This window comes from Octodon degus, unplaced genomic scaffold (assembly GCF_000260255.1).
Source record: "Octodon degus isolate 3935 unplaced genomic scaffold, OctDeg1.0 scaffold00032, whole genome shotgun sequence".
In the NCBI taxonomy this organism is placed as follows: Eukaryota; Metazoa; Chordata; class Mammalia; order Rodentia; family Octodontidae; genus Octodon; species Octodon degus.
Window position 1 is genome coordinate 10,761,778 of NW_004524608.1, and position 17,164 is coordinate 10,778,941.

Sequence of the window (17,164 nt, forward strand, 5' to 3'; positions counted from 1 at the left end):
ATAATTCTACCAAAACAATGCTTTCGATTACACTGTTTATAAAAAGGAAGGAAGGCATCTAACAGAGATTTTGAGTTTATTCAGTAAAGCAGATATTCTGAGTTTATCCAATAAAACAGATTGAACAATTCTGAATACAGTAATCATTCTTACTTGTGAAAAGAAAACTACTGAAACACTTCCTTGGCATTATGGACAGGTACCTTGGCAATTTGAGATGGAATAATTTCTAATTCAAGGAAAAATAAGTGCCTGGACCTTACCAAGCTATTCATGGGGAAAATGATCTGGCTTCTGGCAAAAGCCTCTAATGACCACCTGCTCAGATTACTGGCATGCAATGCTAGCATGCTGGCCATAAACACTTCTTTTTGACACACAGGTAATGTTTTTGGCAAGCTGGAGCAGTATGATTTCATTCTATTGGCTTCTAATTAATACTCTATTACTGCTAACTCCACTTACTTAAAATTTTGCTTTACCATTCTATGTTTTAACAACTGTCCATCAGTATAGAATGCCATTCTTTACTCTGTGGCTATAGAAAACCTGTGTGCTGTGAATAGGAGAAAAATATAGTCAAGTCAAGATGATGCCCCAATGTCTCCCTTCTTTGTTAATGACCTACAGAGACAGGGTCGTCTTTGCTAGCCATTAGTTGTTGGGAGCAAAATTTTTTGCACAGTAATAGAAGATGAATTTTGAAATACATATCTTAATGAAACACTTAATAGAATAGAAAAAAAATGTTTGGTATGTTAAAAATACTATCCAGCTAAGGAGATAGCTCAGCGGCATAAGAGCCTGCCTAGCATGTGCAAGGTCCTGAGTTTGATCCCTGGTACCAAAGCAAACAAACAAAGAAAAATCATCCATTGCCACATTATTTAGGATGTTTCAGAAACATTCCTTTAGACATTAGTGGACATAACAGAAAATTTTTTAATATGTTATAATATTTGCCTGTTTCACACTGACACTAAGATAAATTTCCAACTTAAAGGAATGACGATTGAAAACTGATAATGATTTAATGTACCTGAGTGTTTTAGATGCCTATAGGAAACAATGTTGCTCTCTTTATTTTCTCCATAAGTTTGAAATGATACTCTGCAATATTGCAATTTTTTTCAAAAAAAGTCAATTACAACAGGAAAATCTACAAAGGTTGAGCATAGCTCGGTGGACACCTCGTTACTGGAGGAAGGATAGAGAGATGTTGGCTAGGTGCTGGCTAGCGTGTTTGGATTTGAAACAGCAAAACTGACCTGCACTGGACTGTAGTTGTGATTGCATAACTCTGTCAGCATGTCGGGCCTCCTGAATCTTACATTTTAAGTTTGCAGATGGTTTGGTATGAAGATCTTTGGTTTAATAAAATTATTTTATTTATAAAATAAATTACAGTATATCTCATGTGTCAATTTCTCAAATATAACATGAAATAGCTCATTTTAGAGCATAACACTGTAGTGGGCAAGGGAATGGGAAACAAATTCACGCTACCTGATTTCAGTCCAGCTAGATCATTGACTTGAGTCAGTTCTCTTTGCTTCTGTTTCCTTATAAGTGAAATAGAGACAATTGTAGTTTAAATAGTATGGAGTTGATTCTAGATTTAAAATAGTTATCTTTGTTGTAGAGCTAACTGTGCCCAATATATAGCAACTATCTTTGAAGTTCTTGGTAGAGACATAAACCATTATTTAGTTGTTATTTTCAAAAATATTTATTCTCAAAAATTAATGGAGTCTGAAACCAAAAGTTTTTTTCCAATACCAGTAAATTTAATGTGTGTTGGAATGCTCAATCACATTTAAAGAAATCTCTAATTTTGAAACAATGTAGGCTTTTAGTAATAACTAAAATGGAATCTACAAAAGTCCAAGAAAGCCCATTGTTCTTGGCACCTACCCTGAGAAATTTGTTCTTGTACCTCAGTGCCTTCTAAGCAGCCTAATGTGTTACAGTTACAACGGGATCACCTTTGGGGACACACTGTGGAGGCAATGTGTGAGAGACGCGATGGCCAGGCACTCAGCTTCCTGTGCAGCCTCTGGCAGGCACACCGCGAGGCCTCCTCATGGGTCCTATTTCTACGGCTTCCTTACATTGCTCACCAAGCCCCAGCCACTCTAGTCTCCTTTGTAGTTTTGTGCACACCAACCTGAATTCTGCTTTAAGTTCTAGAACATTGTTCTCCACCTTTCTCCTCGTTGTGTTCCTTGTGTCTAGGTCCCTGCTTAGGTTTCTCTCCTTAAGATGAAATTCTCTAATCACTGGATTTGTTCAGTCTTTCAGCACAGACTTCCCACCACAGTATCTAATTTTGTTTGCTTAAAAACCTTGGAAGCATCAGAATTTATTTTGTTTATGCATGTACTTATGTATTCTGTGTTTCTCCCATTCTAACACCAGCTCTTAGTGTTAAAGCCCTCAACTGTCATTTCAACTCTGCGTTCAGGACCTATACAGAGCCTGCAATTTAGTAGGAGAAGTTCAACAAATATATGTTGAATGTATCTCCACATTCCATGGATAGGACAGCCCATGAAAATTTGCTTGCCATGTCAGTCTCCCAGTAGGAGCATGTCTTACCCTTCTGGAAATGTAGCAGGAACTTGCCACTGTCCTGTGGAAGAGAAGAGAAAGACAAATATCCCCAAGAAGCAAGTGACCCAATCATCAGAATAGGGTGAAGGAGGATAGGAGTCGTTTCCAGAGATGTGAAAGAGGTTGGCCTTTGAAACAGAAATGATATGGATTAGGAAATGGAAACGTTAGCTTCTGTGTCATCCTAACTTGGAAACTTGCTGCCTCTAGATGAACCACCCAAAGGACACTGCAGTCTGAGGAAGTTTGGCACAAAATGTTCAAGCTGGAAGAAGCCATATAAATATTTGAAATGCTGTTGTTGAATACTCCAATAGGTTTAATTTTTTAAAATATTTTATTCTGGTTTCTCTTCACATCAAGTAAATATTTTAGCTGTTTTTAAAAATGATGTACCATATTGTATATTTTACTTAATAAATACATTCTAATGTTAAAGGTTTATTTTACATTCTTCAAAGAGACCCATTCCTAATACAGTCTCTACCCATGTATTAAACCTTAAATTCAGATCCTGAAAATTTGATTGGTTTGTTCGTTTTAAGCAAGATTATAAACATGGACTCATGGAAAGTAAGTCTGTAAAATATACTTTTCAAAAGTTGTACAGTTTGAATCATAGTTCTGTAGCTGAAAATTTACACAAATGAATTCAACTTTCTAGGATCCCACCAACACAGTTGAGTATAGTTTTGTGTGCCTGCAAAAATCAAGGGAACTGAGTTCTAATTCTAGTACAGTTGGACAAATTCTTTCTCTGACAGAAATTCACTTATTCCCTTTGTGTCCTGAGGGACTAGGCTAGATCCATAGCTTCCAAACCATACTTTTCAGCACTGAGAATTCTTCCATGACTGGTTTGAAGGCAGTCAAAGGCAATTTCAAAACCTTAAGTCATCTTTCAAAATCTGAGGCTTATGGTTGGGGACTAGATGTCAAGTGCATGTTCAAATCTGCTCTTCTTTCTGCTGCGTCTAATCATCTTGTGAATTATAGTGATTAGTTACACGATTCCCTCTAGTGTGGAACTCTGCTGAGTCTTTGTGAGGTTCTTTTTATGGGATAACAGAGAAAATGGGCAGCAGTAATAAAGCCCCTGGAAACTGCGGTTGAAGTGTTTCCTGCCTCACTCAGTCAAAGCATCCATTAAGGGACTGGTAAGTAAACACAGGTTGGTTTTGAAAATGGAGTTTCGAGCCTCTTTATAATTTAAGTGACTTCTGCAGGGTCTATGATCTGCTTCTGGCCTCAGCAAAATTGCATCTATGCTGAGGCAAGCCATCCAATATGTAAATCTAATTCGTGACTGGACTCAAAATGCTGCTAGCTTTCCAATCTTCCCATCGCCTCTCCTCCACTCGCCAGCGTCCCTTCCTAATGTCTCTTCTCTGGCGCTGCCCATGCACCGTGTCTGCCCACACTTGCTCTCTTGCCAGCTCCCACACCACGGCCATGGAGCTACGGGTGGGGGCAGGGTGGGGAAAAGCTTTCAAGATATCACACAAGCACAGTCTCCAAATTGGCACCCGCGCATCATGCCAACAACACGCACACTGCCAAAGCAAAGGCTCCAGAAATAAAGAACAATGAATGTGTAAACCTGAAGTGTAATTCCTCCAGATTAAGTTTTTAGAAAGACAAAAAGTAAAATTTAGAAGATTTTGTATAAAATGAGTTTTTCGTGTCTCTCCCCCATTTATAGTTAGTAGTTATAAATTTATCTTTTACAAAATCACATGTACATCTCCACATTGACAAAGCACCTTCAAGATATCTGGAGTACATTTATTATTTTGAACTAACAGGAGCAGGAGCTACATTATATTGTTTACATAATCTTGAGTGCAAAAGCCACGTCCTTTAAAACCTGCTATAGGAAATCGTACTATTAGTTTTGAGGTATTTAGGGTTAATTGTGTGGTATTCCTTCTTAGTACAAATTAGGAATTTATTAAACTGTTAAAATTTATAATGAACGCTATAACCAGAACTCAATATTCTTATAACCTTGCATCAGATGTGTTAGATCCTAAATATAAAGTTATGCAGTTAGGATTGTAACTGTTAATATACATGATCTATCAAAATTGGTAATTTTATCATAAAATGTACCCAGCTTTTTAAAAGATTTAATGTGTATTATAAACATGCAATATATATTTTATAGATATGTCTACATGAATAATTACATATATGTATATGTGCATAGAATTATTTATGGGGTCTAACATACAAAATACATAAAGGACTTTTACCATTCAACAACAAAAAGTTAAAAAAAATTAAAACAGCAGCAAAGATTGCGAATGGACACTCTCCAGAGAACATTTCCAAATACTCAACAAGTACATGAAAAAACATTCAACACGTCACCAGGAAAGCACTAATCAAAACCAGAATGAGATCCCATTCATGCGTACACCAGCATAGTAGTTAAAAGATGCAAATGCCCAAGTGTTCATCAAAGGGTGAAAGGATGAATCAAGTGAGAGACACACACACAGAAGAATATTATCCAGCTGTAGAAAGGCATGAAATATCGCCACACACTGCAAGAAGAGTGAGCCCTGACTATATGCCAAGCCAAAACCAATCACCATTTTATATTTCACTTAATCTGAAAGGTCCAAAATAGATAAATCAATAAAGATATAATGCAAATTGGACATGGCCAAAAGATGGGGAACAGGGTCAGTCCCCAGCACCATATGCCATTCTGGCCTCACGCCCCAGCACACTGAGCTGGCCACCGAGTCTGAGTGTGGTGGCGCATGCCTGTAACCCCAAAGCTGGGGAGACTGAAAGTGGGAGGATCACTGTGAGTCCAAGCTGTGTAGTGAAACCCTGTACCAGATACATACATACATATATACATACACACATACATACATGCATAAGAAGGGGCAAGGAAGTGAGAAGCTGCTTAATGGACATAGACCTTCATTCCACAGAAAAGTGTGTAGACTTGGTACTAGCAGAGGTATCTGTTGCACAGCACTATAAATGAAATAAATGTCGTTGAACTGTTCACTTTAAGAGGGTAGACTTTGTGATGGAAATAATTCTTTTGGAAGCTTTTTTAATTTTTTTACATTAATATTCCGTGTAATCAGTCCATGACCATGATTGTGTCATTTCTGGAATCTGTACACCCAAGCCTCTCATGTAAGAGAATAAATAATACATTCCAGGAAATCGAGCTTTTAGGGATTTAGAATTATCTATTTTGATCCATTCCTACTGCCAATAGAGGGAGTATTTTTATTCGCAATGAAAGCCAAAATTAAATTTTAAATTATCTTATTTTACCAGTTGCCACTCACACCACCATGCCTATCTCTACAAAACAGAGAGAGACCTACAGAATTCAACTTCAGGGTTCCTAACTTACATCCTGTGAGCACTCAAAACACTGAAGTCTCACAGATGATCCCCTCCCTTCCTGGCCTCTGCCTTCTACTCCTCCGGCTTCTCAACCTGCTGCACTGGGCAGAGCAGCCCCTCCAAAGCCACTTTCTCCATCGCCCAGCCTCATGCTTCTCCCGACTGTCTCTCCAAGTCTGTCTTCACATCAGCCTGGAGAAAACAATAAGACCTCCTCTGTGCCAAGAACTTCCTTGCCTGTTCCTGGGCTCTCGCTCCTATTTCCTTTTAATGACCTCTATGGAAACTGCTGCTGTTGAAAAGAGGAAAAGTCAGTCGTGCAGCATATCCAGGACTCATGCAATGTCTCTGCTTCTCAAAAACTGAAATCTTCATTATCACTTTAGAAAGGAGCTGGCAGTTTCTCAGAAAGTCAAACACAGTGTTAGCATATAATCCAGGAATGCTGCTTCAAGGTATTTACCTAGGTCATTAAATATATAGACCAGACAAAATTCATACATAGATGTGCACAGTAGCATTACTCACAATGGCTGAAAAGTGGAAACATCCCAAGTGTCTACCAGCTGATTAATGAGAAAATTCAGTATCATACATGCACATAATGGAATACTGTTCATTCATAAAAAGCCATGACTACTGGCTCCAGTTGAGGATGGATGAACCTTGAAAATACAACGCCAAGTAAAGGACATCATCACAAATGGATACTGCTTCAATTTACTAGAAATCACAAAATCATACACTTAAAAAACTAATCTAAAATCATGTCATTTGCCAATTGTTTGCTATCTAACTATCTGACAGATTTAGATAGCTGTCAGAGCAAATCCTGAGATGCTTAGAAAATTTTGCCTGGAATAAATGCTAGCTACTTCTATTTTCAGAGGGCTTACTCTTTGGCCTTGGATTGAAAAAAAATATCTGACCTTAAGTAATAGAAATATTTTCTATTTCATTCACTGTTGTATGTAAAATCTGTGGCTTACAATCAAACCTCTACATGAATTCAGATGAAAAATGAAAACAATAATCAAATAATGTGCTGATTGATGTTAACAACCAACCAGTGGAATGAATGATTATTGTACTTTTACATAGGAGTTTAGCCAAATACAGCTCTAACTTACATTCTATATTTAATTCTTTGCATCATTATCAATGTTTCTAAGTGATACATTCATTTAGGACAAACTGTCCATAAAACACATTAGATACAAGTGAATGCTTAATAAATCATGGCAAATTTTACAATACTTATTGCAAAGAGTTATTTTTTTTCTGCTGTGCATTTTGCTTAGTAGTTTTGGAGAATAAAGTGTAAAAAACAAAACAACAACGGCAAAATTTCATGATAGTCATGGCCTTTGACTTCTAGAATTTTAGTCATCTAATTTACAGAACTGACGTTCATGTTCATGGAGCGGAAATCTAAGCTGGTAAAGCCTACAAAAGAGTTTCCTAAAGTGCAATATTCTATTGTATTTTAGAAGAGGAAAGGACTTTTTTTTAACATATTTGATACAGGGTCTCACTATGTAGCTCAGACTCATAGTGATCCTCCTGTTTTCAGCCTCCCCAGCGTCGGGATTACACGTGTGTGCCACCATGCCCGGACTAGGTAGCTGACTCAGCACACCCTGGGGTGGGGCCGGCACAGAGGAAAGGACTTTTAAAAACAGACGTGAAGAGTTCATCTTTTTGCCTTCCACAACATAGCAACAAAGAAATTATTTACATTTCAGCAAGAAAAGTCAGAATTAGAACACAACATGGAGAATGTCTGGCCATTGGCATGATCCCAACCACAGATGTAAACTATTTGGGAGATTTATTACAAAATAAAAGTGCAGAATAATAAAGAACAAAACTTTAAAACCATAAATTATAACAAATCAAAGTTCAGCTTAAAAGTAGGTGGTAGCCAAGAGGTCTTTATAAATCACACTATAGAGTTATATCATTACAGTATCACCAAAAACAGTATATTTCAACCATCATCTGATTGAGTATGAATTGGGAACACTGAACAAGTTTCAGGCAGGGGGCAAGTCGGATTACAAGGCATAATGAATAGAAAAAGCATGTTCATAACTCCATTTTGCATTTTCTGCATTTCTTTTAGTATTCAGATTTCAAATTTTGAATTTTCTAATGGCTGAAGTAACTTCCTTTAACAGAAGACTTTGACAATTGTGATGATTTAATTGGTTCACATTAAAGACTCTTCGAAGCCTAAAGAAAACGTCTTTCCAGATGAGCAAGAGGTTGGATAAATGTAATGACATATGGTTTGTTTTTTATAGCTACAATATGCGAAAAATAGTAGCATAACACATGTATTCAATGATATATATGTATTTATACATATAAATATATATCCTGCTTATAAATTATGAGATAAGATTCTTTTGTACAAATATAATTTTGTTTTCTTTCTCTTTCTTGTTCCCTTTAGGAATAAAAATAACAACTGAAACTTAGAACAATTTTAAACATCTCATTATACCAAGGATCTTGCAAAAGATAAAATCACCGAATGCAAAGCCATGTTGCCACACGGTTCCCTGCACAGACTTGTAAGCGAGCTGTCTGCAGGGTCTCAGAGCCTCAGGGCAGGAAGACTGTCCACTGATCTTATTATGAAGTCTCCCCTCCCCCTGCAGCCTCCCTCAGAACATTCCAGATGGATGGGGCATGAACTGCTCCCGAGTGTCTCTCAGGAAGGGTGTTTCTCACATCCTCTGGCAAACTCAGAACTTCCCCTGGAAGTCTTTCTTTTAATGCCCCTGCATCCCTGAGCTCATCGATTCACTCACAGAGATGTAAAGGGCAAAAAGTGATCGTTTTCTCTGTACTCCACTTTATGAATTTTAAAAGTTTGCTGTTTAAGTGATGACCTCTTTATCTTTAAAGCTAAATAAAAATTTCAATTGATGTAAACATTTCTCTCAAACACTGTTCTTACTTTTTCATGTTTTTTAATCTTTTGAATGTTTACAACTCTTTTCAGAAAGCTCCTATTTTGGAGAGAGTGTCCTAACCTAAAAAGACCACAGCACATTGAGATTACCCCCAAGAATTTAGAAATGAACCATAAATTCATCTCAAAAGCTTGACTGGTCTCCATAGTGGTTTCCCTAACAGACCTGAGGTATATCTAGGAATAGGCCAAGAATTGAATCTGTAAAAACAATTTAATAAATATATTTACTATGATTATGAAAAACACAATTGTATTAAGCCAATCCACACCTTCAAGCCTGTATTACTGCTTTGGGGTTACTCCAAGGGACCTCAGGCTTCACACCTTTCTTTGCTCTCTCACCCCCTCTGCTGGTGATGCCAAGAAGCAGCCTTCAGATCAAGACTCCAGTAGCACTGGAGAGAAGAAGCCGAAGCTTCAAGGAGCTATGATTCTCCAACTTTACTACGAAAATGCATTTTCGGAGATCTTACTAATATCTAGCTTCTATTTCAGTAACTTTTGGCTGTGACATGAGATTCTGAAAATGTAACAAGCTCCCAGGTCATGCTGGACCTTCAACCACACTTTGAATATTTTTCTACCATCAACAATGACTAGCACAAAAATCCCTGTGAGACCTTCTGGCCTGACATCAATCAGATGTCAGTAGCCATTATGAAACTACATCTAGTATTTGCTGTAACTCACAAATTAAAGAGTTTAACTTCATTTGGAATATTTCTGTAGTTATCTCAACAATCTACTTCCACATATGTCCTAACCATGCAGTGACTATGTTAGAATGCTGGAATCTTGATAGGAAAAAAATGGTTTTGTGATATGGAATGAAATTGTATTTTAAATGGAACATTGAACCAGGCCTTGAGTCTTATAATTAGTAGCACAGGGTCAAAGAGAACATGTGACATGACCAAGGTCATGCAGCTTGGACACAGAGGCAGAAGTAAATCTAATTTGGCTAACAAGAGCTCTCATACAATAAGTCCAAATTATTTCTCAATTTTTATCTTTTTTAAAAATCATATCTGAACAGAATCATATCTGCTGAGTTACATAGATCATTAAGGATCTGGGCACACAACAAACCACAAACAGTAAGAAGCATGACTGTTTATCTTACCTGGACAGTTCCTCACATCTTCTTTGTAATCGCATACTCTACCCTCTTATCAGGTAAATTGAATTTTTCATGTATAGTAGAAATAAAAGGAATAACCAGACCTTGTCTTGTTGGAGTCATCTATCTATCTTGGATGTTTAGTACTCATTTATCCATTCTACCTTCAATTAATTAAAACAAGATACATTAGGTCTTAATTGTTCTTTAAAATTCCTTGAAAAAATAACAAGCTAATTCCAAATACGAGTGGTGAGAGGAGTCCTAATAAGAATGCATTTAATAAATGATTTGTCATTGGGATAGACGAATAGATTCAGGTGACTGCATCGCGAATAACTAGCAAAGCAAGGGACATCTAAGCCCTTCAAATGATGCCGTGCTCCTCAAAGTCAAACTTTGCTTTAGAGAACATACGTTATTTTCATGCCTGACAGAGGTTAGATGGCGAATTTTCAAACTGCTGTTTCAAGTCTCAACACCACCAAAAAAAAAAAAAAAAAAAAAGACACAAGAGTAAATAAGAAGTTTCCTGGTCTCTGAAGTCCCTCCTCAGCTAAACATAGAATGTAGATGAGCAAGGCGAGTGGGCGCGGGAAATCATTTGTAACAAAAACCCATTATTTACAGATGAGAAATTTATATTGTCAGCATAATATCTTTGAGGCTAACCGGAGCTGGAGGGTATATAAAAGCAGAGCACTTTGGCGTCGAAGTGCAGAACCCAGGGCACACAGCACAGCCGAAGGTCCACCGCAGGCTGGCCAGCGCTCCACCCTCCCTGCACCACACCCTGCGAGCAAAAGGTAAGACTCACACTGGGAGATGAACATTGTAAAGCCTGCTTGGGGGACAGCGAAGTATTTTTAAGGATTACAAATTAAGGGGTTGTTCTTTCATTCTTTATTAACAAGGACGGAATTGAGATGAAAAAGTATCAACTGTATTTGTACTACTTTAATGTAATGAAGCGACAAAGAAATTCACAGTAATAATTCTACCCAAAGATTTAAAATAGAAGGAAAAATTAAGATTCGCATCAGTGGATTTGTTTCAAGACAGCCATTATGAAAGATGTATGTTTAAATAAGTAGAAATATTCTGAACAATGAGAATTTTTTCTTGAATTTGATAGATGTGTAACTACTCTGAACAGAAGGTGCATTTTATATTCAACAGAAATGTATCCATTATAGAAGATATAACAAGAACATTTCCGTATTGTTAAACGTCTAGCTATGCAAAATAAAAGATTAAGTTACCATCGTTCACATTCTCTAATTCCAGATAAATCTAACCAAATCTCAGTGTCCACAAAATCCGCCTTTTGTGAATAAGCCATCATGTATTTGGTGTGGAGAAGAAATATTATTGGTTACCAGGGACTTCTTCAGATAGTTCTGAGTAATGCTATTAATTAATAATTAATTGCTGTTTATTGAAGACCAGTAGTAATAATTAACTACATAACTATATTCTGGAACGAAATTGCAGTATATTTGTCAAGAAAAATATTGGATGTTCTAAATTATTTGTTCCAGTCCCTAAAGACAAAGAGCACATTTACAAAGAACCTCCATACTGTACTACATTAAGTGGTGTGTTCTCTATACAATAACCTGTTATGGAATGAGCTAGCCAATTTTTAAATTATTTATGTAGCTTACACCACCATTATATTTAGGGAGAGAAGGTCTTCTTTTCTAGGTCTAACGTTAATCTTTCTAAAAGACTTCCTACGTCAACAACTAATACCATTACCATATTTTTCTTTTAAATATAAATAAAAATTTTTAATTCTCACAAAACATTTTTTTCTTAGGCTACTAAATGAGAAAAAAGTAGGAAATTATTTTCTTATTGAGTAAAATCGTGATATTAAACGAACATAAGCTAACAAAGTATTTACTTCATCAGCAATGAAACACAAACAATAAATTTACTAAAATATAATTACATGAGATTTAGAAAAAGTCATTTCTATCAGCAAAACTCATTTGCTTGTACTAGAAGACTTTTGAAAAAGCTCTCCTTTTTAGTTGTTCATTTCCCCCATTGTCTTCCAAGTGAAATACACTGTGCTCTACTCTGTCTCAATATAACCCAAGATACTGCAAAACTTTTAGGGACTTTGGAGGAAAAGAAATAATTTAGAAATAAATTCACAGTTCTCAACCTTTTACAAGAAATTTATCAAAAGTGTAATTCAAAAAAGTAGTGCTCGGTTTAATCTTCAGATATTCCTAAAAGATAGTATGATTGTGCATCACAATCAAAAGGCACTACCTAAATATTCAGTTTCTAAAACTTGTCAATTGGTTAAACAGAAGCATAACAAGATGCTAGATCATTTAAAGTTGATGGACAAGGGCTTGGGAGATAGCTCCGCAATGTAAGTGCCTGCCCCGCAAGCGCAAGATCCGCGGTTTGATCCTGGGTAGCGCAAAAAATAAAAAATAAAGTTGATGGATAAGAAGGAAAAATTTATAATTCCTTTTATGTTGCTTTGTCTAAGTGACTACTTAATCTTCAAGCCCTTAAAATTGCAAATTAAAATTACCCCTGCAGGTATTACTGTGTACTGCTATGTATGTAGTGTCTGTGTTTTGGTGCTAAAGAAAAATAGTAAATATGACTAGGATGTTAAAGAAAAGATTGATAGTTTAAAATGATAATATTTGCAAAATCCTTATTTCAAACCAAATGTCATTTGCTAAAAATACTCATTCAAATTATTTATGGATAAACATAAGGAAACTTGGGTTGAGATCCCCATTTCTCAAAAAGAAAAAAAAGTAAAAGAAAAGAAAAAAAGACAGGGTAGAGTCTGAAAGTGGCATCCATGACAAATACTGAACTTCTGGTTTTATTCATTCAGTATAGAGGCACTTACTCCATGGGGACATTCTGCCCACATTTGTGCTGGACCCCAACCCAACCACCCTGCACCATCACATCTTTGGTATTATATGACTTCATGGGGCATTTGCTTTTGCTGAAAATACAAGAAGTCAGATGTATCCCAAAGCCAGGTCTGTGGTATCACTCACTGAAAGTGCCATGTCCTGGACTAAATCCAAATGTAAAAAAAAAAAATCTAGGGACTTCCAATACTTTAGAAACAAGCACTAATTTTCTTTATGATATCTGTCTCTTAATTCTTAATTGTGATTGTTCAAGTTACCAGAAGCATTAGTTCTTGCTGCAAATTGCTTGTCTTTAAAATGATTTTTCCCTTTAATTTAGAACAGGTCAAAGCACCCTAAAATACCTCAAATCTGTTGGCCGCTTTATAATTACAAAGTCTAGACCAAGTTACACTATTTAAAATATAAATGAATAATACATCTGAACCGACAGCTGGTATGCCAAGTTGTAGCCTGAGGCTGCTTTAAGATGGTTGAAATGCAGTATAATGTAAACGCTTGGAAGTGAAGGACTATTAATTGAAAGCCAGACTGATAGCGAAGGGGGTGGTGTTACGGATAAGGTGCCATTCAGGCTAACCATATGTAGCATATCATCTACAGTGGATATTTTAAATGTTCATTGTGGACATTTTTTATTTCAAGCCTGGAAATGTGCCTTGTAATCATTAACAGAAGTATCCTACATTAATAAAAGAGCTTAATGGTGCAAGGCATCTTTTGTGGTCGCTTTTGCCTTCAAAAAGTCTGGGGAAAATATAATCTACGGTTTGAAATTAAGTTGAAAATACAATCATAATAGAATTGAAAAGATGAATTTTTTTTTGTAATATTTGCCTACTTAAAATCAAACTCACTCTGACAAGTTTTAATATGGTTATTTGTCCTCCCCAACCCTCACTGTGTTTTGGCAGGCAGCAGAAATGAAGAGCATTTACTTTGTGGCTGGATTGTTTGTAATGCTGGTACAAGGCAGCTGGCAACACCCGCTTCAAGACACAGAGGAAAAACCCAGGTACTAGACCCAGACTTAGACTAACAAAGCCTTCTGATTAGAATAGTCGATGAGAATCATGACCGTGGATTAGGGTCTCGGTGATACGGAAGGAATACGCTGCACAATTTTCAAATGTTTAAAGCATGCCTGTGATAAAATCAAGCTTTTCAGGAATATAAACCAGGGCATGTGTCATTTCAGAATTCAAAGGGGTAGTGGGCAATGCTGAAAAGCATGTTACATGGAAAATTGTATCTCTGTACAATGTCCTACCTGTCCATTCACAACTCACACATTCACGGATTATTTTAATTATTCTATTTTCTCCTTTTCATTCCTTTTTAAAAATAACATTGTTCCTTGCTAAGTATAAAACTCCTAAGTGTTCATGATGTAAAATATGAAAAACATAGAAAGAAGTAACTACTCAAAATATCCAAAGAAAATTATCCTGTTTTGAAAACGATGTGTTGTCTTCCTGAATTTTACTCTATTGTGTATAAAATCTCTCCACATGTTATATGGCCTTGTATCATGCTTTTTCTCTTATGCTGTTAGCTTTTTCTCATATCATTAGGATATATATTAAATATGTATTTACCAGTTGCATACTATTTCATCTCATACATGTACGATACTTATCTAGATATTCGTCTTCTACAGAACATTTAAGAGACCTTCAAATTTTCCTACATGAAATAACATTTTCTGTACATTACTCCCCGCATTTTTCAGTTATCTGCATGTAGGTTTTTAACAGTAGATAACCATGTGAAACGGCTTGAGATTCATTACTCTTTTAACATATTCAAGTCACTGTTCTCTTCAGTCATTATTGGCATATTCATGAGTAGATTAATTAGTTGAGGAATATTTAATCTTATTTCAGAAAAAAATGAAGCCAAGCAAGAAACCTATTGCTAGAATTCAGAGTGAGAGTATATTCAACTATACAAAAGCCTTAAGATTTCCATGAGTAGCTCAGGTTTTTCTAAACTGCCGACCGAAATACCTGTCTCACTGCTCCACCAGATCCTATATTTTGCAGTGAAGTATCTTAAATAAGTCTAGTCATGGAGAGATTTCCATTGTACTGATCACTGTTTTCTGCAGGTCTTTCTCAACTTCTCAAACAGACTTGCTTGATGATCCGGATCAGATGAATGAAGACAAGCGTCATTCACAGGGTACATTCACCAGTGACTACAGCAAGTTCCTCGACACCAGGCGTGCTCAAGACTTCTTGGATTGGCTGAAGAACACCAAGAGGAACAGGTAAGGATTTGAACATGGTCCAAAAAGTGTACAAAATTTATTAAGTATGTTTAAAAATTTTACCTTTCTTAAAACTTTAAAGTCTTCGGCAATTTCCAGGGTTGGAGATGTGGTCTTTCATACTATCTCTCCATATACCTTTACCTTTCAACACTCCAAACCCCTTACACACACTCCGGTGTGACACAGACTTTATATTCCAAACTATATTCCCAAATATGGTCTGAGAAATATTTATCTTCATCCATTTTTCCTTAAAACTGAACACTGAGTTCTGTGGAACCTCAAGGTTAGGAATCAAATTTCTAACTAAAACATACAGCAAATTCAACACTCTTTGTGGGGTTCAGATCCATAACTGTGATGATATTAAAATTATCCCCTAGCCAAGTTCATCAGAGTAAGGAATGGAAATAGATGCATCCCATGTCTTGTAGAATAAAATTCAAGATATGCATTTAAAATTACAGCCTAGCTAGCTGCACAGCATAAAGAGAAGGCAGCAAATAAGAACACAAACCTATCATAACACATACATTTTAATGCTGGATCTTCTTTGACGAGTGTTGGGGGTTTGCTGCTTCTAGGCTACTAGAGAAAATTATCCACAAGGGTTTCACAGAGATGGTGGAAATTCACAATTTCTTTGGAGGGTGGCCCACAAGAAGAAAGGAGTTATGCATACAAAGTAGCTGAAGGAATCTAAAAATCAGGAAAAGGACATAGACTTGTCTGGATAGAATGCAGAAGGAAAAAAGAGGAAATGCATGCCTAAGAAAGAGCAGGAGCAGGCAAGAGAAACAGAGCAGCTAACCCAAGTTCTATGAAAGCTAAGTGTCTCACTACAAGAAAGATGGTGTCATGGTCAGACCGGACATAGGTAGAGGTCCTTGTCAAGGGTTATAGTTAGGCCCTCAGAGAAATGTGAGAAATCACAAATTTATAAAAATAAAAACAACTCTTCCCAATTTTTAGCACTGGAATGCTGCAACTTGATAACTTTATATACACATTCCTCACTCACGTATTTTTTTTGTGTTTATGATAAAGCCTTGCAGGGTAACACTGCCAGGGAGACGACCAGCGGCTGGCGCCGCCTCCCAAGTGCCCTGCATGCTCTTGGAGCTGAGATGGGATGATCTTCTTTGCTGTCCTCCTGGAAAATCATACATTTTCATTTATGCATTGTCACGTGGGATTGTCACGTGGGATTTTTGATGAAATTTCTACCTTGTCCTTTGCTTTCCCTTGTATCAATTAATCCCATGCTCATAAATCCTAGTAACAAACTACCTGACAGGTGAGTAGAAGAAAATAGAAGTCCACATTTTCATCTAATGAGATCAATGGAAAAGTAATGTAGCTTTCAAACCCAGTGGCACAGGGAAGCATGACAGGAGCAAATGGAACGCTGGGAAGGAAAGAGGCAGAGTACTAAATTCTAAAGCACTCATTATTAGTCTCCCACCACTCTTTAATCCCAATTATTAACATAACTTCAAAATGAGCCCCCTGATTACCTTCATCTCCCACACTTCTTAAGCCCCTGCTACATTATATTCTAATCCCCAGGTTGCCACTGGTTATCAGAGAGAACCAAACGCCCAAGAGGCAGAACTTCACTTTCACTTTCACATTTCTTTCAGGAATGAAATTGCCAAACGTCATGATGAATTTGAGAGGCATGCTGAAGGGACCTTCACTAGTGATGTGAGTTCTTATTTGGAAGGCCAAGCTGCCAAGGAATTCATTGCTTGGCTGGTGAAAGGCCGAGGAAGGCGAGAGTAAGTCTGTACATTCTTGCCTGACCTTTCTTCTTCTTAGTGCAAAAAAAATTAAATCTATAATTATATAGATTTAGT

General features: G+C 36.7%; 1 protein-coding gene across 2 annotated transcripts in view; it reads left to right on the forward strand.

Annotated features, from left to right (window-relative positions):
- The first annotated feature begins 10,826 nt into the window (after positions 1–10,826).
- The window catches only part of Gcg (glucagon), an 8,881-nt gene continuing 2,543 nt past the window's right edge, over positions 10,827–17,164 (forward strand). Inside the window, exons 1-4 of one of the 2 annotated variants that reach the window (XM_004629869.1) lie at positions 10,827–10,909; positions 13,945–14,045; positions 15,141–15,302; positions 16,949–17,086. In XM_004629869.1, coding sequence (XP_004629926.1) covers positions 13,954–14,045; positions 15,141–15,302; positions 16,949–17,086 — 392 coding nt within the window. In that variant the 5' untranslated portion in view covers positions 10,827–10,909; positions 13,945–13,953. Of the gene's footprint in view, positions 10,910–13,944; positions 14,046–15,140; positions 15,303–16,948; positions 17,087–17,164 lie in introns of those variants that run through there. The other variant, XM_004629870.1, reaches the window with a different exon arrangement.